Source organism: Cydia pomonella, chromosome 24 (assembly GCF_033807575.1).
Source record: "Cydia pomonella isolate Wapato2018A chromosome 24, ilCydPomo1, whole genome shotgun sequence".
NCBI classification, from domain to species: Eukaryota; Metazoa; Arthropoda; class Insecta; order Lepidoptera; family Tortricidae; genus Cydia; species Cydia pomonella.
The window spans coordinates 1214868-1242510 of NC_084726.1; the positions used below are offsets into that span (position 1 = coordinate 1214868).

The 27643-nt window shown below is 38.5% G+C and overlaps 3 protein-coding genes across 7 annotated transcripts; 2 read left to right on the plus strand and 1 right to left on the minus strand.

Annotated features, from left to right (window-relative positions):
• Positions 1 to 248: 248 nt before the first annotated feature.
• LOC133531039 (zinc finger protein 808-like) lies at positions 249 to 26760 on the minus strand. 5 transcript variants are annotated; one of them, XM_061869128.1, is made up of 3 exons: positions 26474 to 26746; positions 10623 to 10980; positions 249 to 4247 (listed from the first exon to the last, which is right to left on the minus strand). In XM_061869128.1, the coding sequence occupies exon 3, from the start codon at positions 3766 to 3768 to the stop codon at positions 1960 to 1962; it is 1809 nt and encodes a 602-aa protein (XP_061725112.1). In that variant the 5' UTR covers positions 3769 to 4247; positions 10623 to 10980; positions 26474 to 26746; the 3' UTR covers positions 249 to 1959. The 5 variants fall into 5 exon arrangements, with proteins under 5 accessions (XP_061725112.1, XP_061725110.1, XP_061725111.1 ...); XM_061869126.1 differs by lacking the exon at positions 26474 to 26746 and adding an exon at positions 11478 to 11617; XM_061869127.1 differs by lacking the exon at positions 26474 to 26746 and adding an exon at positions 11180 to 11330.
• On the plus strand, positions 12678 to 18350 carry LOC133531049 (uncharacterized). The gene is made up of 2 exons (XM_061869147.1): positions 12678 to 13265; positions 18198 to 18350. Exons 1-2 carry the CDS (start codon positions 12807 to 12809, stop codon positions 18309 to 18311), a joined length of 573 nt encoding a protein of 190 aa, XP_061725131.1. The 5' UTR covers positions 12678 to 12806; the 3' UTR covers positions 18312 to 18350.
• Positions 18493 to 21545, plus strand: LOC133531046 (zinc finger protein 567-like). Its single transcript, XM_061869140.1, has 2 exons — positions 18493 to 18965; positions 19205 to 21545. The coding sequence occupies exons 1-2, from the start codon at positions 18771 to 18773 to the stop codon at positions 20201 to 20203; spliced, it is 1194 nt and encodes a 397-aa protein (XP_061725124.1). The 5' UTR covers positions 18493 to 18770; the 3' UTR covers positions 20204 to 21545.
• Positions 26761 to 27643: the final 883 nt, after the last annotated feature.

The following is a 27643-nucleotide window of genomic DNA, read 5'->3' on the forward strand; positions in this document are numbered from 1 at the left end:
GGTACTTGCTAACCATCACGCGATTCGTCTGATAAGCAGAGGGAATCTCTGCTGTAGAAGATCGCGCTGCAGCTGCAGTATCTACAAAATAATGCGCTGGTAATCTAGCGGTAAGAGCGTGTGAGTGTGACTTTCAATCCAAAGGTCGCGGGTTCAAACCCTGGCTCGTACTGGACATGAAAAAATTGGACTGTGTAAATGTTTCCTATTTGTAGCTGTTAAACAGGGTAAATAAAAAATATACGAAGTATTTGCAATTTTTTATAACCATAGAAAATAACCACACATGATAGCATATATTTTACAGTTTATCCCTCTGATTTAAAACAGCTTAAGAACAATTTCATTATTTACAATACAAAAGATTTGATCACAAAAAGCGTAGGTAAAGCTTGATGGTAAGCAGTCACTATAACCTATGGAAGCTTGCACCTCTAAGAGCATATCGCGAAAATCATTATCTGCCTGCTGTCACTTCTGTAATATCGAGCGAGGGAGGTAGATAATGAAATTTCGTTTTTCGCGTCAAGCCCTCTGAGGTACCAATTACAAATTAATAGTTTCTGAAAGTGTTGTCTCTACCGAAAACACATTCGTTGATTGGTTAGGTTTCACCTTAAATGCCTGCGTGACATTATGAACAACTCTTGGTCAGACCGTGTCAGAAACACCGAAGTTCTTCGCCGTACTAATGTCAGCGGCATTGAAGCCTAATGCGGCGACAACTGCGATGGTGCGGTGAGTAGAAGAGTCCTGCAAAGTGGTAAGCGGAAACAGGGCGGCCAACTTTTGCGCTACAAAGATGTGCTGAAGCGTCACATGCGGAGATGTGACATTGAGCCATCACACTGGGAGACTTCGGCACAAGATCGGCCGAAGTGGAGGCATACAGTGCAGACTTAAGTGCAAGCCTTTGAAGAGCAGAGGCGAGTGGAACTCGACGCGAAGCGTGACGAGTTAAAGGCCCGACCACCTGCGGTCATAAGCTACAATTTTGTCGAAGGGGTGCAGACTTGCGGTGAGTGTGGCCGTACATTTACTGCGAGAATAGGCTACGTCAGCCACCTGAGAGCTCACGATCGTCGCTCTCACTAGCCAGTACAAACTCAGTCGCCGAGGCCGAAACCTGCCAGGACGGGATAATGGCAAATGATCAATGCTTTAACCCCACACTGGCGTGTCCCGAGCGTTGGCGTCAAGACATGGATGTTGCTCGACGCAACTGCGCGGCGACGCCATTTTCCATAGCGCCGATTAGACGCTAGAGTGGGGTTGCCCTAAGGCATAAGGGTGTCAGAGATTATGCAAAATTAAACCCTATCACTTTGAAATAGAGTTCAAAATCAGGTGGCAGAGGCTAAAAATCCTCCAGAACTTCAATGACATTACTTTGCCAAATTATAACACTGTTATAAGTTAAGTTAATAGTTATTTGTGTGTGTTAGTTGTCATAGTTATATGGAATACTGTTCTCATCTATGGGCAGGGGCACTCTGGTACTGGTACCAGCTTCTCCCTCTGGACCGCATCCAACGAAGAGCGAATCGAATTGTCGACTGCCGGCGTATTTCGGATCGGCTTGATTCCTTGGCGCTGCGTAGAGATGTGGCCTCGCTCTGCACTCTCTATCGCATGTACAACGGGGAGTGCTCCGAGTAATTGTTCGGATTAATCCCTGCCGCTTCTTTTCTCCATCGCCCTACGCGACAACATTTCCATCCTCACCACTTAGATGGTTGGCAGTCCTCGTGCGTTTTTCCAGAAACTTTCTGCCTCGCACAGCCAAACTGGAATGAATTGTTGTTGACCTTCAAGAAAAGAGCGTACCCATCTTAAAGGCCGAAAACGCACAACGCCTCCGGTGTTGCGGGTGTCCATGGGCGGCGGTTAACGCTTACTATCAGGTGATCCGTCTGCTCGTTTTCCCCCTCTTTCATAAAAAAAAGGACCAATAATTCTCTACTCATTGACCTCCTCAATAATGACATTGCTAGTACCGTCATCATCATCATCCAACCGCGGCCTTCGTCCATCCTCAAACAGATGATAATACTCCTTTCCTAATCCCTCTACCTCTCTATGGTCAAACTTCCTATCCTTATGCGGCCAATGAAACTTCTTGAAATGCTGTCTCATCTCCACAGCTATATAAAACATTCTATTACAAAATGGACACGGTATAGACTTTTCGGAGTGCCGTTTGATTCTATGTGTTTTCAAAGCACTCGCTGAAATGAAACTTTCTGCGCATATTTCGCAGTAATATGGTCGTTCACCAGTGTGTAGTCTTAAATGCATTCGTAAACAGATTTTATTCGAAAATTTCTTATCACAAACTTCACAACTATAATTCTTAGTCACATAATGAGTGTCCATATGTCTAGTCAGTTGTAGTTTACCACAGAAATCCTTTTCACAAACTGAACATATGTATGGCTTTACTTTCAAATGGTGACGGTTGACATGAGCCTCTAATATACTAGGGTCTGAAGCCATATAGTCACAGACCTCACATTTATATCTCCGCTTCATTTTTTCCTTCATTACGGGATCATCTTTATATGAATGGTATTTGATGTGTTTCTGTAAACCAGCCGGCTTAATCAACTTGTCACAAAGCGGACAAGGTATTGGCTTCATGTGGCTTTGCTTATGATATCGGAGATACACTTGAGAGGAACATGTTTTGCCGCATATATCACAGCTATATGCTGGCGCTTCTCCGGACTCTACAGCGTGTCTTAGCATATGCTGGGATAAGCATGCCGCCTGTAACTCCATGTTACATACATTACATTGCACCCGTTCGCAATAGGACTTCACATGCTTTCGCCTATGTACATGTAATTTCTTTAACGTATCAAACTCTATATTACAAGTTCGGCAAGGAAATTTAGCGTTCGGTCCATGCGTTCTAATATGCCGTTTTAAATCAGCTCTAGTATCAAATTTCTTTTCACAAATCACGCAATCCGTAAAGGATCTCCTATTTCTATTCTGCAAACCGCTATGCACTTTAACTGTATGTTCTTTTAATTTTCCATCAGTTAAAAATGTTTTCGTACATAAATTACAAGGGTAAATTTCTTGCATATGCCTTCTCTTGTTATGGTTAGTGAGGAATTTATAAGTGCCAAATGAGGCTGGACATTCGTTACATTTAAAGTCTCTTTTAGTTAGCCCACATTGCTTCTTATGATTTTCGTAGTAATTTGTGCTCCCCTTGAATTCTTGATCGCAATATTCACATACGTAACTTTCTGTATGGAACTGATAGATATGCCCTCTTAAACCTACTTTGGAGTAGAAACGTTGCCCACAAATATCACAAGCAAATGATATGTGATCCAAATGCTCTCGATTTGCATGTCCGATGAGAAAATCTTTCTTATGGCACACATAGTCACAATCCATACATTTAATTTTCGAGGCTCTGGCTTTTATTTGTTCTCTATAAGATATTAGATACTTGTGATGAATGCATGGTATTTCTGAGCATTCAGAACACTTGAATTTACATTTATGTTCGTTTAATTCTTCGCCTTCAAAATGTTTAAGACATAACAGACATTGTGACTTAGTGTTTTCTGGATCTGGGTCATCTGCATTAGGATGGCTTATTTTAATATGCGAATTAATTTCGCTGTTGGTATAAAAAGCTAGATTACATATATGACAAGTTTTCTTGTCATCTTCATGGTTCAATCTAAAATGTTCGTTCAAATCTCCATCTGGTACTAGTAAATTACAGATCTTGCATTTCATCATAGCATGCGTTTTATAATGAATTTTAAGACTCTGCTCAGTGCTTAAAACTTTGTTGCAAATTTGACACTGTATTTGAGGTTTTTCATGAAAATCTCTTTCATGCTGTTTCCATTCTTTGAAAGTTTGAACTATTACGTTACATTCAACACACCGGTAACCTGCTGGTTTTCTATAAGTCTTCTTTTTATATTTTTTCTTTTGACAGTAACTGTATTACTTTTAAGTTTAGATTCCTTCGCCGCCGTATATTCAAGATATGGTGTTTCAACATTCTCTAGAATTATAAGAACTTCAGAGTTTTCATAATGTTCTACTGGGTTTAACTGTTGTATAGCATTGACGACTTTAAAGTTCAACTCGTTTATGCAGTTGTTGATGACTTTGTATGAGTCTCGAGTATTGCATACGAAGATGTATGATGGCAAGACCTTGTCGATGCATTTATCACACAGGTAGGAGCTGGCTAGGATGTTACTGACCTGCAGTAAAAGGAAGAAAAATGTTTAGCATGTTCATGTCATGAGAGAAAAATGTAACTTATTTGGACATATGATTCTGGTAAGGAATCTACAAACTTACAAGTTTGTAAATTTATTTCTCTTCCATACTGTTTTATCTAGATACACACCCCTATATTATATATATATTCAAAAAATACGCAGAACATGAAATAACAAGTATGTATTCTATAATATAATCGATAGTTTTCATCTGTAGTAGTTACAGGGAAAAAGTGTACCACTAAAAACGAATACATTAATTAGCGTTTATAATCTGTTCTATTTCATGCCCAGAAAAGTAGAAAAAAGACATATTATTTAGTTATCTAGGCTAGAAATATTTATAATTAAATTGTAGAAAAACAGTTTTAATAACATTTAGGCCAGGGACCGGAAAACCCGTTCATTTGGCTTACCCGTTCGAATGGGTAACCCCTTCATATGATAAGCTAATCGTTTGGGTAACCCGTTCAACCGGTTACCCAACAATAATGATTAACCCGTATTATTCAGATTAACCTAATCGTAACAAGTGGTTACCGCTTACAGGAGCTGATTCGGTTTGTGTTTTGCGTGTACTAACCGGTAACCTTTCGGTTTAGGGTAAGCCTTACCCCTCTCCCGCGCCTTTCCCCCACCGCTGCGGCACCGCGGCAGAGATGGGCATTACGTAATTGATTCGATAGTTATATTGTAACTACCGACGTAAAAGTACTTTTCGTTAATGTTGACTTACTATATAGATGCTTATTTGTATCCGGTTTTAGTAAGATGGCGGCCACACACTTTGTCATAAAAATCATCATTTTTAGGTTTTAGGGAGTTCTGATTTCGAAAATGATGACGATTTTGGAATCCAAGATGGCGGCCATGCAGTAAGTCATAAAAGTCGTCATGTAAATCGGTTTTTAGGTTTATGGGAGTGCAGATTTAGAAAAAGATGACCATTTTGGAGTCCAAGATGGTGACCATGTACTATGTCATAAAAATCCTCATGGATGTCGTTATATAGGTTTTAGGGAGTGCAGATTTCGAAAATCATGACTATTTTGGAATCCAAGATGGCGGCCATGCAATTTGTCATAAAAGTCGTCATGGATGGAGTCCAAGATGGTGACCATGTATTATGTCATAAAAATCGTCATGGATGTCGTTTTGTAGGTTTTAGGGAGTGTGGATTTCGAAAATCATGACTATTTTGGAATCCAAGATGGCAGCCATGCAATTTTTCATAAAAGTCGTCATGGATGTCGTTTTATACGTTTTAGGGAGTGCGGATTTCGAAAATGATGACCATTTTGGAGTCCAAGATGGCGGCCATGCAATTTGTCATAAAAGTCTTCATGGACGTCGTTTTATAGGTTTTAGGGGGTGCGGATTTCGGAAATCATGACTATTTTGGAATCCAAGATGGTGGCCATGCAATTTGTCATTAAAGTCGTCATGGATGTCGTTTCATACGTTTTAGGGAGTGCAGATTCCGAAAAAGATGACCATTTTGGAGTCCAAGATGGTGACCATGTACAATGACATAGAAATCGTCATGGATGTCGTTATATAAGTTTTAGGGAGTGCAGATTTTGAAAATCATGACTATTTTGGAATCCAAGGTGGCGGCCATGCAATTTGTCATAAAGTCGTCATGGATGGAGTCCAAGATGGTGACCATGTACTACGTCATAAAAATCGTCATGGATGTCGTTTTATAGGTTTTAGGGAGTGCGGATTTCGAAAATCATGACTATTTTGGAATCCAAGATGGCGGCCATGCAATTTGTCATAAAAGTCGTCATGGATGTCGTTTTATACGTTTTAGGGAGTGCGGATTTCGAAAATGATGACCATTTCGAAGTCCAAGATGGCGGCCATGCAATTTGTCATAAAAGTCTTTATTGATGTCGTTTTATAGGTTTTAGGGAATGCGGATTTCGAAAATCATGACTATTTTGGAATCCAAGATGGCGGCCATGCAATTTGTCATAAAAGTCGTCATGGATGGAGTCCAAGATGGTGACCATGTACTACGTCATAAAAATCGTCATGGATGTCGTTTTATAGGTTTTAGGGAGTGCGGATTTCGAAAATCATGACTATTTTGGAATCCAAGATGGCGGCCATGCAATTTGTCATAAAAGTCGTCATGGATGTCGTTTGATACGTTTTAGGGAGTGCAGATTTCGAAAATGATGACCATTTCGAAGTCCAAGATGGCGGCCATGCAATTTGTCATAAAAGTCTTTATTGATGTCTTTTTATAGGTTTTAGGGAATGCGGATTTCGAAAATCATGACTATTTTGGAATCCAAGATGGCGGCTATGCAATTTGTCATAAAAGTCGTCATGGATGGAGTCCAAGATGGTGACCATGTACTACGTCATAAAAATCGTCATGGATGTCGTTTTATAGGTTTTAGGGAGTGCGGATTTCGAAAATCATGACTATTTTGGAATCCAAGATGGCGGCCATGCAATTTGTCATAAAAGTCGTCATGGATGTCGTTTTATACGTTTTAGGGAGTGCGGATTTCGAAAATGATGACCATTTCGAAGTCCAAGATGGCGGCCATGCAATTTGTCATAAAAGTCTTTATTGATGTCGTTTTATAGGTTTTAGGGAATGCGGATTTCGAAAATCATGACTATTTTGGAATCCAAGATGGCGGCCATGCAATTTGTCATAAAAGTCGTCATGGATGGAGTCCAAGATGGTGACCATGTACTACGTCATAAAAATCGTCATGGATGTCGTTTTATAGGTTTTAGGGAGTGCGGATTTCGAAAATCATGACTTTATTGGAATCCAAGATGGCGGCCATGCAATTTGTCATAAAAGTCGTCATGGATGTCGTTTTATACGTTTTAGGGAGTGCGGATTTCGAAAATGATGACCATTTCGAAGTCCAAGATGGCGGCCATGCAATTTGTCATAAGTCTTTATTGATGTCGTTTTATAGGTTTTAGGGAATGCGGATTTCGAAAATGATGAACCTCAACCATGTGTATCGTAAAAAACTCGTCATGACATTTAAAATAAGCTTAAACTCGATAGCATTATGGGAAGTCATCGATGAGTTCCATTGACAACTTCCGATTTCACTATCAGACCTTCGTCACCATGTGTATCGTAAAGAACTCTTCAAGACATTTTAAATGAGCCCAAACTCAATAGCATTACTAGTAGTTATCGATGAGTTCCATCAACACCTTCCGATTCCACCATCAGACCCTCGCCACCATGTGTATCGTAAAGAACTCGTGAAGACCTTTAAAATGAGCCCAAACTTGATAGCATTACTTGTAGTTATCGATGAGTTCCATCAACACCTTCCGATTCCACCATCAGACCCTCGCCACCATGTGTATCGTAAAGAACTCGTCAAGATATTTAAAATGAGCCCAAACTCGATAGCATTACTAGTAGTTATCGATGAGTTCCATCAACACCTTCCGATTCCACCATCAGACCCTCGCCACCATGTGTATCGTAAAGAACTCGTCAAGACCTTTAAAATGAGCCCAAACTCGATAGCATTACTAGTAGTTATCGATGAGTTCCACTGACACCTTCCGATTCCACCATCAGACCCTCTCCCCCATGTGTATCGTAAAGAACTCGTCAAGACCTTTAAAATGAGCCCTAACTCGATAGCATTATTAGTAGTTATCGATGAGTTCCATCGACACCTTCCGATTCCACCATCAGACCCTCTCCACCATGTGTATCGTAAAGAACTCGTCAAGACCTTTAAAATGAGCCCGAACTCGATAAAATTATTAGAAGCCATTGATGAGTTCCACTGATACAGGAGATGTGCACAGACAGCTAACGAAAAGAAAGTGACTATGATAGGAGTAATAGGTACTAAACAAAAATATACCAAAATCAATGCAACGCCTTACCATATTAGGTAATTTGCCTTAAACTTTAGCATGTGTTTTGAAATCTACGTTGTGCGCTACTTGACTTAACGTACACTTTTGTTTGAATTAGCAATATTAGGTCGGCAAATTACAAAGCCTTTGACAAATACCGACTGCCGCCGCGCCGCGCCGCGCACTCGCACGTGCACGTAGGGAATGGAACCGCCGTGTTTCGCGTCGGGCGCTACGTTAATAGACCATATGCAGTTCACGTAAAAGTTAAAACAGCTTGTTCATATTTAATCAGCGCTTGAAGCGGTAACCCTTTCCTGGGTTTTTAATATCGGTAAGCGCTAACCTGAATTAATTCAAATAAAAGGATTAGTTTCTTAACCGGTAAGCCACAGGGGCGGATTAAGAAGGCGCGGGGCCCTTAGCACAATAGCTTGCGGGGCCCCCTGGTTTGAAAAAAAATATGATTAAGTGCGAGTCGGACTCGCACCCCGAGGATTCAGTACCATCACAATATTTTTACGCTGTCTTAATCTTTTTCGACTCGTTCTCGATTAGTTTTTAACATGTTATGCAGTGTATTTTTTTGGGTTTCGTAGTCACCTGGAAACTCTTATAGTTTCTCCATGTCCGTCTGTCCGTCTGTCCGAGAGTTTGCTCCGCGATCGTTAGTGCTAGATAGCCGTAATTGGGCGTGGATACATAAATCACGCATTGCGACAGAACGGTAAAATAAAAACTATAAAAAAATTAGGGTACCTCCCATACAAAATGGTTTTTCTTTGATTTTTTTTGCTTTGACCCTATAGTGTGGCGTATGGTTGGATAAGGTCTTTCAAAACGAATAACGATCTTCAAAAACCTTTTTTTATAAAGTTATTACTTTAGGAAATAATCGCTCCGAAAGAAAAAAAAATTTTTTTTTAGCCATTATAAAAGTGCCTAATCTTAATCAAGTTGTTATTTTATCACAGTTCAATTCTTCTATATAGGTGTCCTCCTTACCTTCGGTTTTCATCACAAGATCAGGTCGATAACATTGTACTGTCACCGATTTTTCCCTAGTCAGTGAATTTTTTACAACAAATTTTGACAAATGGTAGAGTATTAAATTGGCAAGTTAAATAAAAGCATGTAGGGATACTGTTTAACAACATCAATATTATTAAGTTTAATAAAAGCTTGTAAAAATAGGTGAAACGTGAGTCGGATCTAAGAAGTGGGAACTAATGGCTAAGTGAGCCAAAGAACAAGGACGAAGGCTGAGCCCCACGAGCTGAATATCCGGACCAAACGATTTCGTAGCGTTCCCGTGCGAAGCTGAAGGCCATGCTGCAGGAAAACAGAGCCTAGAATTAAACCAATGCCAGAGTGTGAACGAGGCCGTAGGCCGAGCTCCGTATAAGGGCGGAGGCCTGGAGCGTTCTATGGCGGCGCGCCACCATGCAAAAGCTGAATTGTAGGAGAACAGAGTTTGGAATTGAACCAATGTGATCTCGGCTCGCCTGCTGCTCGGCCTTAGTTCTTGCTCGAAAGTGCGACTTGCTGGGATGCTTTGGGTATCGGACCCTATGTAGGGCTTTACACCCGGCCTACGCGAATGCAAAGCCCTGCATAGGGGCTCCGCTGTTTTCTTTTTATAACGGCATATTTTGGGCGCTCGGCCAGCCGTAGAGGAGCGCGTCCTTTGGCCTACTACGGGCCCAAAGCTGATCATCATTAGGCATTAGCTGTAAGGTGCAATTTGTTATTTGAAATAATAAATAAATAAATCATCCTTCCTTGCTTTTTACTAATATGTTTTTTAACACAGTATCTTCTTTTGTTCGTTTCCGAGCTCTGCTGTTTCCTGCACAGCTTAGCCATGCACAAAAGTTTTGAGATACTCTCGGTTTTATACTAAACTCTGCTCTTGGTCTTTTCGTAAGCCTAAAAATTCTTTAAATTTGGTATCGTTATAAAGAAAAATAGACATGATAATAATAATTGAACAATATTGTTACTGACTTACGAAAAAAATACATTGTAAATAAAATGTACAGGATCCGCGGAGTGCGAGTTCTACTAGAACCTGGCCGGTTCCGCGTGCCGAAATCGCATGATCAGGGTCGGAGCGCGGGGCCCCCCTAGGCGCGGGGCCCTTAGCATATGCTTTTTCTGCTGTTCGGTTAATCCGCCACTGGTAAGCCAATCAAAAGCTTACCGAAATGAAGCGGTTTTTGGAACACAGCTTTACAATAACCCGGGTTTTTGAACGGGTTAGGGTAAGCGGGTCCGGTCCCTGATTTAGGCTGGCTATAAATTGTTTTGAGTTATCTGGGTTTTCACCCACAACATAATTAGATAAAATACTAGTTTTACATAAGTATATTTTAATTCCATAGATATAATACAAATGATTCTGATTTAGAATAGCAAAATTTACCTCCAAGATTTTGAAATGTTTTCTTGTACATGTATATATGTTAAATAAATACTTACACTATTATTAAAAACATAGCTGACAATATCGTCCAGTGCTCTAACTTCAGTGCCCTTATGCGTAACCACCTCCAACTCCCTTCCAATAGGACACAAGTCGTCACTAACCCCCAGACATATCCCACAGAATTGTGAAGAATACAGAACATTCTTTAAATTATCCCTGATAAAATCAAAGTCATCATAATCCTTAATTGTTATCAGTATATCTGTGTTTTCTATATTTTCTGGGTCTGTTATGTCCAGATTTTCTGTGGTAATTATGTCTTGATGTTTTATGTAGGACATATTTAGATTTTCTGGGTCAGAATGTGATGCTGATGTCGTTGGTTCATCCATTATGGATTAAATAGGTTACCTGAAATGAAAATATGAATATAGATAGAACAATAAAGGATACATAAACCAATATATACAAATAATGGAAGTGATAAACTAGACGGCTTTCTAGCATGTTTTGCAGTTAGTATATACTACTACATTAAAATTACTCTGCTAATTCTATGGTAAAGCGCTGTAAATATTTGTAAAACTCTAAATAACTAAGAATAAATTACTATCAATGATAGGGTCCATGTAAACATCACCATGGACCTATAACTCTTATGTTTATCTCTAAGTTTATATACAAATTAATAAAAATACGATCCAAAAATAAATTGGACAGTAATAATATTAAATTAAGTTTTTTTTTTAATAAACACAGGACAGACCGAAATAAAATTCATGTAGATGCCAAGTGGACAAAATGGCGCTCAAAGTAAGCCAATTTGCTGAGCAATTTATGTAACTATTTATGGGTTTTAAAGTCCTCGAATTCGATAACCAATAGATTTTAAAATATAATTTACTTACAAAAACATAGTGGAACAATAGCTTTTATATGAAAGCTAGAAAAGTTATTTTTCAAGGCGAAAAAATAATTATATTTAGCGCAATCTCGCATCACACAATTGACAGAAAGCACAGATAAGCTAGATACTAAAGATTAAAGAAGCTCTTTCCCATCTTACGTCCAGTTTTTTGCGGGTACGGTTTTTTTGCATGATCCCATTTTAATAGTATACGTGCTAATATAATAAGGTTAACACGGGCATACTGTTTGCGGGATACTGCACGCATACTACAGAAAACTGGTTCCTGCAAAAAACCGTACCCGCAAAAAACTGGGCGTAAGTGGGAAACAGGGCTATATATGCGAAAATGGAAGTTCGTCATTTTTCAGTCACTCTAATCACGTCTTAGTGAGAGTAAAAGAGAAAGATCCCCGCAATTTGCGAATTTCGGTTTTCGTGTTGCCCCTGTCGCGAATATCGTAGTTCGTCAATTGCGGGCATTTTTCTCTGGCAACAACCGCCGCCTGCCGCGAAAACCGAAACTCGCAAATTGCGGGGATCGTTCTCTTTTACTCTCACTAAAACATAATTAGAGTGACAGAGAAAAATGCCCGCAATTGACGAATTTTGATTTTCCCGGTAGCCACCCTGGTCGAACGTGGTTCGCGGTAGGCCCTCAGCTCTAACAGCGTAAATGCCTCCATAGACGTTGTAAATTATTGCATGTCATTATCGATTATTGCATGTCATTATCGATTATGTGTCGACCAAATATAGTATAAAAAACCAATTTTGTCAGTAAATATGAACAAAAAACCATAATGATCCCTTTCTTTTGGGTGCCAGTACTAGCGTAACAAAAAGAAAGTATGATTCGCCCGGTCTATGTTTGAAATGAGAGTCTCTAGCCATAACTAGTGGTTACGGATTCAATGGATCAATCAAATGTTGGAAATAATCTGCAAACGGGTTGTTTCCATCTACAAATTTTAGGGCAGAATTGTATCCCAATAAATTCTTTTGGATTATAAGAACGTTAAACTACTTTAAGGGGACTTGTAATGACCATATTTTTGTAAATATTGAATTTAAAATACCTTTTGGCACACGTCACGAGACCAAACTCGAAACGTCATTGAAGATTCTGATGACGTCACAACTCTCGGATTGACACTGTTGACAGTTAGGCGATAAACAACAAATGACAAATGGGACAGATTGAGGAGTAGCGCGTTGAGTGAGTGGTTCGTTTTTAGGTTATTCCCATAAATAAAACAACTTTCCTTATTTACTAATCAGGTGGTGGTATATTTACACAATACAGTAGGTTAATACTGTAGACGTTTGGATGGATGGGAATGAAAAGGAGAAGCCTCCAGATGAGGCCGGTGATAATGACATGAATTGGGAGACAACCTCACGTAAACGCAACTTGAATTTGTCACCGACCCAGCTGGAGCCTTCCCCAAAAAAAATTGTAATCGACCCGATAGAGACTAGCAAGCAGTTGGGCAATACAAATAATACAGTCGAACCTAATACTAGTAATGTGGCAGAGTTTAATAAAAATAATCCAGTTGAGGTAAATGAAAATAATACAGTCGAGTTCAACCCACATTTATACAAACACCCTAGTCTAGACAGCAAATACCGAGAGTACAATGCCGAAGATGATGGACCATTTATAGTTCATGTCTCTAGAGAGTCCGCTCCATCGTCCAATGCCTCTCTGAAACCCATCAATGTAGGCCTTTTGCTTACTCAAGGAAATGTAAACAACATCCAGAAGGAAGGTGGTATTAAGTCGGTAGGTCGCAACAGAGTAGCAGTTACTTTCTCCACAGCAGCTGATGCAAATAGCTTCTTAAAGCACCCACTACTTGACAAAAATAAGTTTACAGCTGATATCCCCTCATACCATGTATCACGTATGGGAGTTGTTCGTGGAGTTCCTTCGGATTGGACTATGGAGGAATTAGTCAATGGTACGAATCTCAAAGAAGGCAAAGGGAAGATTCTTAAGGCTCGCCGTCTGCAACGGAAGGTGGCAAACAATGATGGCTCCTCATCCTGGGTGCCAACCCAATCAGTTGTAGTTACTTTCGAAGGGCAATCCTTACCGTCGAAAATCTTCGCCTATTACACCTCTCTAGTGGTAGAAGTATATCAACTGCCAGTAATTCAATGCAGGAAGTGCCTTAGGTTTGGTCATATTCAAACACAGTGCCGGTCTGATGCTAGATGTTATAAGTGTGCACAGAAACACCCCGGTGATGGATGCAATGTAGCCCCAGAACATGTGACATGTATCTTTTGTACAGGTAGGCATTTTGCTACAGATAAAGTATGCAATGAATATGGTAGACAAAAAGCCATTAAACTTGCCATGTCTGAGCAGAACATCTCATACGCAGAAGCAGCAGCACAGTTTTCAGCAGTTCGCAGACCATATTCAGATATAGCAAGAGTCATGTTTGAGCAGGTTACAGACTCTTCCCGATCTTCCCAGTCCCCATGCCACCCTAATACTTCCATGCCCACTCCTCCGCCCACCACTTCGTATCGTAAGACCGTATACCGAGCACCCCGGACGAGGGTCCCTCTGTCCCCGGGTTATGATAGAGAAGCTCACAACAATATCGTCCGAACCCCCCCACCTCAACTCCCCAATGGTCAGGCTCTGAATGGCTCTTCTTCTTACAATAGAATCACTCCCAATGAAGACCTAATGGAACTCTGTTTGAAATTTTTAACAAACATCATCGCTAAATGGAGCGATTTCCTACCGAACGACGTTGCACCCTTAATGGTTACACTCGCGGAGAGACTTACATTCCACAATGGCCCCCCCGGTCACATTTCTACAATGGAATAGTCGAAGTATCATACCAAAAAAACCTGACCTTATTCAGCTCATCAACGACCACGCCGTGTCTGTTGCGGCTATTTCGGAGACATGGTTGCGTCCCGGCGCTCTTTTTAGAGTCCCGGGCTTCTCATGTCTCCGGGAAGACCGTAGTGACGGACGCGCCGGATGCGCGTTATTGATCAAGCGCTGTTACCCTTTCTACCAAATTCCTATCCCCCCTCACTCGGATGGGATTAATGCCGTAGCTGCCAAGGTTATGGGCATTAATTTCATCTCTATATATATCCCCCATCCTGAAGAAGTTGATATAGATGAATTACAATCTATTCTCACATCTGTCCCACCTCCTCTTATAATTTTAGGAGACTTTAACTGTCACAATATCTCCTGGGGATCATACCATTCAGATTCGTTTTCGTCAGCCCTGCTGGATCTGTTCGATGACATCAATGTAGGAGTTATTAATGATGGAACTCCCACGCATCGGGTATACCCAGGCCAGAATCCCCAATCAGTTCTCGATTTATCTGTTTGTTCTCCTAGTTTATCTTCTTTATTATCCTGGAGGGTATTACGTCAGTCATTTGGCAGTGACCATTTCCCTATTATTATCACTAAGCCTTCATCTATTCTTCCATCTCCTTCCCCTGAACCGCTGCTGAAACACAAAATACAATCAGCAGACTGGCCCAATTATGCTTTTTATGTAGAGGAAAATATAAAAGAGTGGGACACTAGCGAAATTAGTCAAGACGAAAAATATTTAAAATTTAAAAATGTTTTATTAGAAGCTGCCGATAAGTTTATCCCAAAAAAGAGAGCTGTTAAACATAAAATTCCATCACCCCCGTGGTGGAACGCTGACTGCACAGCAGCCGTAAAAAAAAGAAATGCTGCGGAACAAGCTTTCAATGAGTCAGGAAATTTGGATGACTTTATTTCATTAAAAAAAATCTCGGCCCGTACAAAGCGTTTCCTAGCAAAGGCTAAGAAGAAGGGATGGAGGGGGTTTTGCGAGAGCTTATCTCCTAGAACCCCCTCAACACTTATATGGCGAAACGTAAAGAGGTTCAGGGGTTCATTTAATCCAGAGTCTAAGACTACCACGGATTCCCCCTGGCTATCAGAGTTCGCAGATAGACTTGCCCCTCCAACTGTCCCCGAAGCATCCTGCTTGTTACTTCCCCCGTTGCTATGCACCTCCAGCGACTTGGAGAAGCCTTTCTCATTCTCAGAGCTTAGTGTAGTGCTTAATGGACTAAGGAATACTACACCTGGAGAGGATGGCATACCATATTGTTTCTTGTCCAAGTTAAATACATCATCACAGGAATATCTACTTGGTATCCTAAACCATGCCTTTGACACGGGGGAGATCCCAGGAGACTGGAAGACCCAAGTAATTATTCCAATCCTAAAACCGTCTAAAAACCCAGACGAGGCTAGCTCATATCGGCCGATTGCTCTTTCTGCAACAATGGGAAAGATACTGGAGCACCTGGTTAAAAATAGACTGGAATGGTTTGCAGAAAATAAGGGCATTCTAGCTGACACTCAATTTGGTTTCCGAAAGGGCCGTAGTACAATGGACAGTTTAAACATTTTAGCAACTGATATCCGACTTACCTTTTCAAAAAACGAATATCTGCTAGGATGTTTTCTAGATATCTCTGCGGCTTACGACAATGTCCTTCTTCCGGTGCTCAGGGCAAAAATGCTACATCTGAGCATTCCCGCGAAGATTGTACATATTGTCACCAAGTTGTTTATGGGTAGGTCAATTAAAATTAGGAATGGTAATTCTTATCATCCACCTCGGACTTTGTGGCGGGGCCTCCCGCAAGGATCTGTACTCAGCCCTCTGCTTTACAGTATCTACACCTACGACTTGGAGCAATCTGTCTTATCCTTCTGTAATATCTTGCAGTATGCTGATGATCTGGTCTTATACACCTCAGCAAAGTCAATAGATAAAGCCGCTGCTAGTTTGAACACAGCTCTGGGTTACCTCAAAGATTGGCTTGATGAACATGGTCTTACTCTATCGCCAACGAAGAGTTGTGTAGTCACGTTCAGTCGCAGAAGAACCATGCCTGCTGCAGATGTCCGTTATGGCGGTGTTATGATTCCAAGTAAGGAGTCAGTAAAATTCCTAGGTGTCACTTTAGATCACAAAATGTCTGGCATTTCACATCACAAGTATATAATAGGTAAGTGTGAAAAAAATATCAATATTCTGCGAGCATTGTCAGGTGTATGGTGGGGCTCACATCCATATTGTCAGAAGCTACTGTACAATGCCATCATACGCAGTCATATAGACTATGGGTCATTTTTAATGGAACCTTGCAATAAGGATGGACTAGGTAAATTAGATCTCATACAAGCTAAATGTTTGAGGATCATACTCGGAGCTATGCATTCTTCTCCCAAGAACGCCATGCAGGTGGAAGGTGTTGAGCCTCCTTTGTCTCTCCGCAGACAATATCTTGCCGATAGATTTTTAATCAAAGCCAGTTCTTACTACAACCATTTGCTGCTTCCACGTTTGCGGTCACTTGCACTGGAACTCACTGAAAACCAATATTGGACACATAAAACTTCTCCTAAAATAATGATATCTTTTTCAAAATTAATTAATATTTACCCAAGTTTATATACATCCGGCACTAATCCTTTATTTGAGGCGGCATTTGAAACCCTAATATATACCCCTAAAGTTATATTAGACATAGGAATTTTCAAAAATGATCCTGCAGCAAACAACAAATTTAATAAATTTTTGGGTAAATGGCAAGATTATTTACCGGTTTATACTGACGCTTCAAAGGTAGATCCTGCAAGATGTGTGGGAGCAGCAGTGTGGATTCCTCGGTACAATATTGTCCTCTCATTTAGGTGTCCTCCTCAAGCGTCGATTTTCACAGGTGAAGCAGTTGCTATTCTTGAAGCTGCCAAATATGCAGAGACCCATAGTATTAAAAAAACTATTATCTTCTCTGATAGTAGAAGCTGCCTACAGGCTATTGTAGGCAACCAATTCAAACTGAAAGCCAAATTTCCTTTGATTTTAGAAATCAAAGCTGTACTGCGTAGGTGTGAATTAAGGGGCCTAAATATTGTTCTCGGATGGGTTCCAAGCCACTGTGGTATTAGCGGCAATGAGATGGCTGATACATGGGCAAAACGAGCTATTGACATTGGATTAATAAAAGAGGATATTTACAGTACAGACCTTCTGAGTGGTTCACTGTCGGATCTATTTAATACATGGCAGGAACAATGGGATACCTCGAGATTAGTGACAGGTAGACATTATGGCTGTATACAACCTCGTATATCTCGAAAACCGTGGTTCTATCGATTCCGTACGTCTCCGAAATGGGTAATATCCACCATCTGTCGTTTACGTTTGGGCAAAGTATGTACTCCGTTATTTCTGGCTATGATAGGTGTTCGTGCGAACTCATTGTGTGATTGTGGGCTTGATGAGGGCAACTTGGACCACATCTTCTTTGCATGCTCAAAGTGTAGCTACTCACTGTACGATGTATTGCCCGATAATGTTCCACGACCTATATGCTTCAGCTCGCTACTTTGTTACATGGATTCGATTCTAACTTCTATCCTAATTAAATATTTACAAGCAAATAACATTAAACTATAAATAAAGTATTATCTTTTCAGACCTAATTATATATCTTTAATTTTATACATACTCTACATTATACATTTATATGGTTTTCTTCTCTCCCACTTCCTTCATGTTGGCACTATTAACGTTCTGTCATCCGCTTCCCGCTTATCTGCTAACAATTGTATACGTCATGTGTTCGTTTGTGATGTCCATAACAGTTATTTGTTTTTTAGGTTCTCCCTACCACATCCTTCCACAAGCTCAAAATATTACCGAACATTCTCCTCTCGTGTGAAAGTCAACACCGACATTGGCGAATTCACCCTGTGCAAATTGGCAGGGAGTAAAAGCCAGAAGAAGAAAAAAAAAAAAAAAAAAAAAAAAAAATGACAAATGTCAGTTGACAATTCGTATCTTGTACGTGCGTATGTTTCCACTGATAACGTTGTTTAGCCGGATTAAAGTAAAATCATTCGATTGACAATAACAATATACATAATGGATATATACAGATGAATACTATAACTTTGTCTATTTCATTTTGGCTATATTAGAATTATATTGGCTATATGTTATTTTAATTCAATTTCACTTTTTACTCCATTATGTGAAATATTTCGCTAGTCTGTTACTCAGATGCATGACATACGTCAATGTTAAGATGACATGTTGATGTTGAGTTGTGTTGTTGACACGAGGGAATTGATCAAGAATTGATATCAAGGGCTCTTCCGTTGATGTTTATTTTGAGGCTGCTATTTATATTTTAATAATAAATAAATAAGTAAAACTTATAAATCCCCGCGATGCTACTAAACAGTATTACTATGGAAGCCTTGAAACTTATAATTAACCCGAAACTAACTATTCAAACTTGTTTCCTTTGCTTCAAACAACGTGATGAGTTATACAATATTCATTCGGATCTGGTCATTATTACAGACCACCAAGAATTCACGGTTTCTGTGTTTAAAATGGTGTCGTACTTATTTTCCTTACAAGTAAGTCACTTTTTGCATTAGTCCTGAAATAAAATATTGTTTTTTGTACTAACTATAGATTCAGAGAAGTTCCTTAATTTAGTCTTATAAACATTTTTAACACCCTGTCACCCACAGACGGTCTAAACTAAGATTATGAATAATATCTATGACATACTTTGTCAGACAATGTTAATTTTTTACCCAATATTTTTTTTTGACTTCACTATTTATAAAAAAGTATTTTTCGTCTGTTTCAGGATACAGTATTGCAACAAGTCTGTAATAAATGCTCAGAAATAGTCATAACTATTTATATCCTGATACAAAAACACACAATAATGAAAGAAAATCTGAAGAAAATTGCCGAAACCCTTGTAAAAGAGATCTCGGGCATAAAGAAGTTTGACAAAAATTGCTATTTAAGAATACATCGCAATAAAGAGATGAAGTCAGTGAATAAGATTAAAAAAAGGAATTTAAAGGCTGATGAATGCCATAAATGTGACATGAGTTTTGAATCAAAAGATCAACTACAAGAACACAGAAGAATAACTCACAAAAATACTAATGAAGCAGTTGTTTGTCATATTTGTGGGAAAAGTTGCAAAACACCAAACGCTTTGAAAGCTCACTCAAATTGTCACAAAGAAAAACAATGTCCGTACTGCTCGAAAATGTTAAAAACACATTCACATTTCAAAATACATGTCAATAACCATGTGACATATAACAAACGGAAGCAAAATAACACAAAATACAATTGTCATAACTGTAATTTTGTTAGCCTTAGCAAAGGAACTCTAGATGCACATATAAACAAAGTCCATTTGGGAATCAGACCTTATGTGTGTCCTATATGTGATAAAGGATTTTTTAAGAAAAGTAATTTAACCGAACATATCAACATACATGATAAAGTAAAAACCGAAACATGTGAAATCTGCGGTGACAGTTTTGTCAGCAAAAAGACTCTCGCTGAACATATAAGATTACATAAAAATCAGAAACCATACAAATGCGAAATGTGCTCGGAAAGTTTCGTTACATCAGGACGGAGATCGGACCATGTTAAAAGAAAACATATGGAGAAGAGAGAATGCTGTTTGATTTGTAATAAAATGTTTAGTTTGAAAAAAACTCTGAATAGACATGTAAAGAAAATGCACTGGCAACAATACAATAACATACATGTGTCGGAGTTTATTGAAACTGCTGATGGTGGTAGTAATATAGAAATGTTGTTGCCTATTTCATGAAGGTATGTTAGTTGTTAATATTGCAAAAAATACTTAGACGCGACTTCATAGGCTAGAAAGTATTAATAATGTTATTTTAGCCAAATTATTCATATTGTTTAGATACCTAAGTCTTATTAGTTCTAATTATTTCTATGTACATATATTTGATGAGGCACTTTGATCTCAGCCAAGAAAGTAATGCTTGATGTATATATATAATATATTAATAATTTCGTCCAGGGGTACGGTAGACCCGAATGAAATTATACTCAAATGAAAGAGCGTTAAAAAATAAGAGTTTTGAATCGACTACATATATTGGCAAAATTCGGATTATCGCGTGTTTTGCTTTTAAAAGTGTTAATTTAATGACAAACACATGACAAAAGGTAGGCCATATTTAATTTGGAAAATGACAGCGACGGGTGCGTTCGGAAATTGTGAACACGTTTGCGACGGCATGTTGGTTGGCACCCAGTGTGTAAGATGCACAAACTTTTTTTAAAGAATGACTATGTATGTCATGAATGAATGATGTATAAAGTAAGGCGCGGTAAATAAATTTTTCTATGGGAACAACCCTTCACGCCTACATTTTTAACCGACTTCAAGATTTCAAAAGAGGAGGTTATCAATTCGGTTGTATGTTTTTTTTATGTTTGTTACTCCATAACTCCGTCATTTCTGAACAGATTTTGAAAATTATTTTTTTGTTTTAATTTATGTATATATAGATTAGTCCCGTTTTTGTCAAAACTCAGTTCTGATGATGGGATCCATGAGGAATCGAGGGCACTCTTCAAATGTTAAAGGCATACATATAGTGATTTTTGTATTTTATGTAATAAATAGCAGCGTTTTACCTTACAATAAAACGCTTATTAAGCGAAATACCTTATTTGAAGCCTATTTAATATTTGAGAGTGCGATGCTGTTTGACAGATGACGTAGCGGTTCACTATAGGCTGACACCTACCCCTTTTGTACTCGTATTTCAAGTTTTAATCCCCTCCACCAGGCGCCCGTGGCGTGCGGCCGCGGAGCTCTTCATTGGGTCTCAAAATATAAATAAAACGAAGTTGCAATATACCACATTCGAAAAAGGATTGCATTTGATATTATTTATTATTTCGTTTTCAATATGAAGAGATATACCAGTTGACTTGTATGTATAGACTATAGATGTTGCTTATTGCAACCTGCATGGTAGGAGAAAACGCAGTGAGTTAAAAATACCCTCGACGGGCATTATATAAGTGATTTGGTTTATTGCAACTGAGTGTTGTAGCCACAGGCGAATTTAAAAATATAGGCTTCAAATAAGGTATTTCGCTTAATAAGCGTTTTATTGTAAGGTAAAACGCTGCTATTAAGCTTCTGTACCGTTATTTGAAGCCTATTTAATATTTGAGACGTGTCTGTGATCGCCTGGTGGTCAGAAAACGCCAATGTGATTAATTTATACTGATATGTGAAAATGGTGGAGACAACAAGTACAAGTGTACTTAACACATGGTACATGGATGAATGTGAAAAGGCTTAAAGTGTGCAGTGACATATTTTACTTTACAATGTTATTTATAGATAGGACCTATAAATATAGAAAACTGTATGTTTATTAAAATAAATTATGAAAACATAATTATACTTTTTATTTTATCCATCCAAAAATAACATTGCGATCATTATATGTGGTTCAATACTTTCAATTGATTTCAAGGTCCACATTCTACCAAACTGACTCATATTTGACCTTATATTACCTTGCCAAAAAGAAAATAAACTTGATTATTGACACTTTAAAGTGTCTTTTACCCAGATATGGTTACCAAATATTGGTATTTACTTATGAAGCAGGATACAATTTAACTTATAGGCTCACAAAAACGATTTTTATATACATTTTTCAGAGCTTCGCTTGTTTGTTTTCCAAAAATCCTACAGTCTTAAGGGCAAAGTAAATCATATGAAAAGTGCACTTATCACAACATGCAATATTGTCTATTATATTGTAGAAGTAATCAGGCTCTCGGACAATTAATTCATGGATTAACATTAGCTGTCCTTATTTTCCCGCTTTTGAACATTCTTAAATAACAAATAGACAGTAAGTGATATAGTAGGTTAATTTGGTAGCGCTATTAACAGCTTTATGTTACTCATCCAAAAGAGTTCAACCCGTTACCACTCTCACCGTTGTAGTTGTGTACAGTGCATAGCCATTCAGACTGTAAATAAGCTCGTAGAATATCCAATTTTCAATCATAATACACAACAAATCTTATTTGCTGTAACCATTTTAATTTTTCTTTGATATTCGCTACGATGGTAGTCTTACCCCAGAGAGTATTCTAAAATATTTTTGGGCCTAAGCCCATACTTTAACCAGCCTATAATGTGGTTTTATTTTATTACATGTACAATAATTAGGGCCAGTATGGTAAGAACATAACCTTTATCAATTAAATGCCTGCAATACAGCAAAAATAATACTAGGATTTTTCCTCTTGGAGGTATCATTATTACGAGTATCATGTTGAAATTATGTACCATCATGCAAGATGTATAGGTATATTTAAGGCTTTCACCTGAATATACTTACTTGGCCTTTAGTTTCATACATATTAAAAACATAAAGTGACTGATTAAAATCTTAAACAAGATCTGTATTATTGGCACTAAAAGCTCGTCAATTTCAGTTAGTGAGATACAATTTAATCTTGAAAACTCTGCCAGGAGAGTGCTCTCCCGCTTGGTTCTTTGTATCGTCTGGTATTTCACATATTACAATGTCTGCGTTCCTGATAAGCCAAGGTTAGGCCTGTGCGTAGATGATAGATCTACGTTCGCTAAAGTGTTTGAATAAATTACAATTCGCATAATTTAAACATATACGTAATAGCCATGCTAACTGGTAGTCCCAGCTTTGTCCACAAATATACTCGAACCTTATTTCAGGATTACCTACTTGTACTAGCTGGTGCAAGCTCAAGGAAGCGCGAGATGTATGGACATAACAATTTATCTTACCAAGGATATGTTATTGACTGACGGGTTAGATAGTAAGGTCAAAGACCTTCGTTAAAATAATCAGTATTTAATCATTTGGCATTAAGTAGCCTTCCAATTTTTATGTTTTTGAAGAAAAACTAATGTTACATTACTTTAAACGAGATTTGAGAACTATATATACTTAAGTAGGTAATTCAACCTGTGGCATGCCCATGCCCAATGGCGCAGACTTGTCTAGCATTTACATTGTATCAACGGTGATTTAAAGCAATTCTAATGTTATCTCAGTGAGCTCACTGATTCTCACATATATATTTTGTAACATACAGTATACAATACAGAAACTTTGTCTTGTACATTATTGTTGCCAAAAACTGAATACTTATGGGAATAATTTCATAGGACACCAATTAATGAACATTGGTATAGAAATAACCTTCGAGGTTGCTTGCCTTTTTTATTACGTCGGTGGCAAACAAGCATACGGCCCGCCTGATGGTAAGCAGTCTCCGTAGCCTATGTACGCTTGCTTAATTCCACCCAGGAAATTTGTAATGTTTTATATTGAATATCATAACCACACAGTCTTTTAAAGTAGATTCGAACCAATAGGTAAATGTATGTATCTCAACCCTTAAGGGTTTGTATCCGTTATCCAAAAAAGCACTTTTGGCTATTAACAAGAAGTCGTCCCGACATCTAGGACATATATTTTAACGCCTGATGTATTCATCTAGATTAATAACCGAAATGGCTTTCTTTCATTTGGACTGCGTTGATGAGTTGCATTGAGCTATGATTATATACCAGTTGTGGGTCATAGACATTTTATTAAGTCCTTCACGTCTTTCCTGTAGACAACGCAACGTTAACGGAGTTCAAGCTACGCTATGCTGCTGCAATCTTGTTATGCTGCTACGGGCGGGATACATTTTTCCCAACCTTTGTTGTGTTTGACCCAAATGGGGTTAAATGATGAATGGCCAAGAACCTTGAAACAGACCAGGGTAATATATTTATATCTTTAAACCATTAGAACTATGTAGCGGCGGGGCGGCCGGTTGATTAAGGCAATTCAAAACAAATTTAAATTTTTTAATTCAACGATCAGTATCATGAACTCTAGATTATCAAGATTATTAGCATGACTGAATGGGCCACGTATGAAGTATGAACCACTTATGGTGATTTTTAATATTACTCACCGGAAAGCCAGTTAACACATTCAGTGCCAGCGTGAGCTACGCGTTACGAGCGAAGTTGATAACGCGAGAAAACAGTATGTCTCGCAAAGCGCCTGCTAAAAGGGAATACGCCTAGCGGGTCGCTGGCAGTGAGTGTGTCAAGGCTTATTTTATCTTTTTAGGGTTTTATGGTCTTCCTGGGCCAGTCTCATGTTTAGTGGGGTGTGTTTTCGCAGCAAAACGATAGTAAAAATTATTTCTCGAATGCCTTGCGTAGGATTTTTATGTGCAAATAAATGATTATGAATTATTATTGTGAATTAGGCGGAGATTTACATGGGAGTTGAAATCTTGGCTTATAGAAATAGATACATGTTAAGTAGGTACTTGTATCATAAATGCTTTGTAGTACCAATATTTGATTAATGATACCTTGAACCAATTGATACCCGCTTGCGCAGCAGGCAAATGGATGTTGCACGCCTTGCGCAGGCATGTTGTATAATCTTAATATACTTTTATCTAATAACAGTATCAAAACCATGTCTGACTTTTAGCCCCAGTGACTAATCATTTTCACACGCCTTGCGCAGGCGGGAAAGGTCTTGGCGTTTGGAACCATGTTCATTGTATTAAGTATACTGGTCTTATAGTAGCCATTTTGCTTCATCTGCTAGCGTAGCAGGATAATGAAAATCGCACACCTTGCGCAGGCGGCAGGTCTTCAGCTGGCTAAATAGTAATATTCACTCGCCTTACGCAGGCGGGAAATATTAGGTACGTTATGTATGTATGCTTAACAGCACATATTTATATTTTAATAAACCTTCTGCTAAGTAGCAGGATAGTTATTGTAGTAGGCCATGGCGGATATCCATAATAGGTACAGGTAGTATAGGTACAATAAGTTACGCAATGGTAGTAAATTTCTCCACACCTTGCGCAGGTGGGAAAGGTTACAGTATGCTAATTTAACATAATGCAATATTGATCAACTCTGCTTACGCAGCAGGATATGTGTTATGCCTTGTGCAGGCAGCGGCGGTCTGTAACCACCCCACCTCTCAGTCTCAATTACGTTCTTAAGTCATGAAAAGATACTTCGAACCTCCTTTTCTCACAAGGGTTATAGTTATAGCAAAGGGGTAAATAGTGCCCCTCCTGTATGCAGTTATACACCAAAACTAAAATTTTATACGTATATAAATATAATAAAATTCCTTAAACGAAATTCACAATAACACAACTGAATGGGGATATGTCAGTTTTACATACAAGAGTTTCACTTTTAAATCCCTTGCTTTAACTAGAAGGCACTTTTAGCAGTTGCACTATTTATTATTACGTACAAATACCTTAATTGAAAATAAAATTCACAAAGATATTGACGGTACTCTGCATCCAAAATTGGTATTATTAAGAAAAAACTTTCCAAAGGATATAAACAAAAAGATCGAAAAGGAGGTTTTCGATGTAGGTTTGTTAGTTACCTTTCGTCCCTCAGAGCGGAAATAGAAGCCCCGCGACAGCGGGGCTTCGTCGACTTTAAGGCGGATAGGATCCTAATTTGGTAGCCAGCATGATACTAGAGTAACTTTACTGTTTAATGGTACCCATGGCAATACCAAACATCTTATTCTAGTTTATTTTAGGCGTTTTAGCCCCAGCTCTCAAGCATTCTAAAATTGGGGGTACTTCCAAATCCAGCCTTTATTGTGATATTTCGATTTAAATGCAAAATAAAATAATTTGTATCTCAGCAGCACAGTACCAGAAAATCTGGAAATGCCCGGAAAATATCAGGTCATATATATCTTACGATCATTATTATTGTAATTACCCTAAGGTTACTTAATGCAAAATCACAAGTTGATTAGCATAAACTACGACGTCGCAGAGCGCGTCTTTTTAGTTATTCCTAAGTTGGGCAGTTCTATACTGTAATAGGAACCGCTATAACCTCCCTTTCGGAGGACAATAAAACTGTGGCCTATAAACTGCCATTCACATTTTCACTTTTTCAAGGACCTGCTCCGTGCTTAAAATGATTCGATTCGCTGTAAACAAAATAAAATAAGAATCGCTTACTTACGCGACAGCTTCGCTGCGCTCGCGATGTGAATCGATGAGGTGTCAGCATTGACGAACACAAGCTGTCCATCAAATCATTGAAGTAATATTAACAATCGAACGGTAAAACCGTTTACAATACTTTTAATTAGTACTTACAAAAAATTCTAAGAATCTAAGGATTTCTAAGAATTTTTTGCAGTGAACCGAACGTTCCGACAAACAGAACGCCAATGAAGAGCTCCGCGGCCGCACGCCACGGGCGCCTGGTGGAGGGGATTAAAACTTGAAATACGAGTACAAAAGGGGCCTACCCCAGGCACCTTACCTTAGGCAGCCTATAGTGAACCGCTACGTCATCTGTCAAACAGCATCGCACTCTCAAATATTAAATAGGCTTCAAATAACGGTACAGAAGCTTAATCAAGCATTTACATTAAAAAAAAATGATATTTGATGAAGTGGAACTGCTGATGATGATCAGAATGGAACTCTTCAACGACGCATAGTACACGTTTGGCGATTTCTCCTGTTCGCTGTGTTTGTTAAGTAAATTAAATTTTCAAAACAAATTTTTGTCAAGTTCGAGTTCTGACGATGGGGTCCATGAGGAATCGAGTGAACTCCTCAAATATGAAAGGCATACATATAGTGATTTTTGTATTTTCTTTAACAAATCAAGCATTTACATTTTAAAAAGTAACATTTGATGAAGTGGAACTGCTGATGATGATCAGAATGGAACTCTTCAATGATGCATAGTTCACGTTTGGCAATTTGTTCTCTTTGCCAAGCAGTTAGGTTTACAAGGCACATTTTTATATTTCTATGCTATTATTTTTTTATATTTTTTTTATATAGAAATTAATTGCTTTATCCTATTTAATTTTTTTAATAATTATCTGGTGCTTTATTTCATGCATGGTGTGAAATAATTTATCATAAATACAGTCGAATACCCTACTGCGGGTATCTTACCAGTCAACCATAGGGCAAATCTGAAATGTGTCAAGGTGGGTGCAGTGGCAAAAAAAAAAAAAAACAACATGTTACCTCCTTTTCTACATAATTAGGCGTAGGACGCTGTCTTTTTAATTTCATTGTATGAAATCTAAAATCAACAATAATCGTTCTTTCACCGGTCTCCCTAAATGAAGTCGTTTTTTTTTCTTAAAAATTATATAGCCGCATT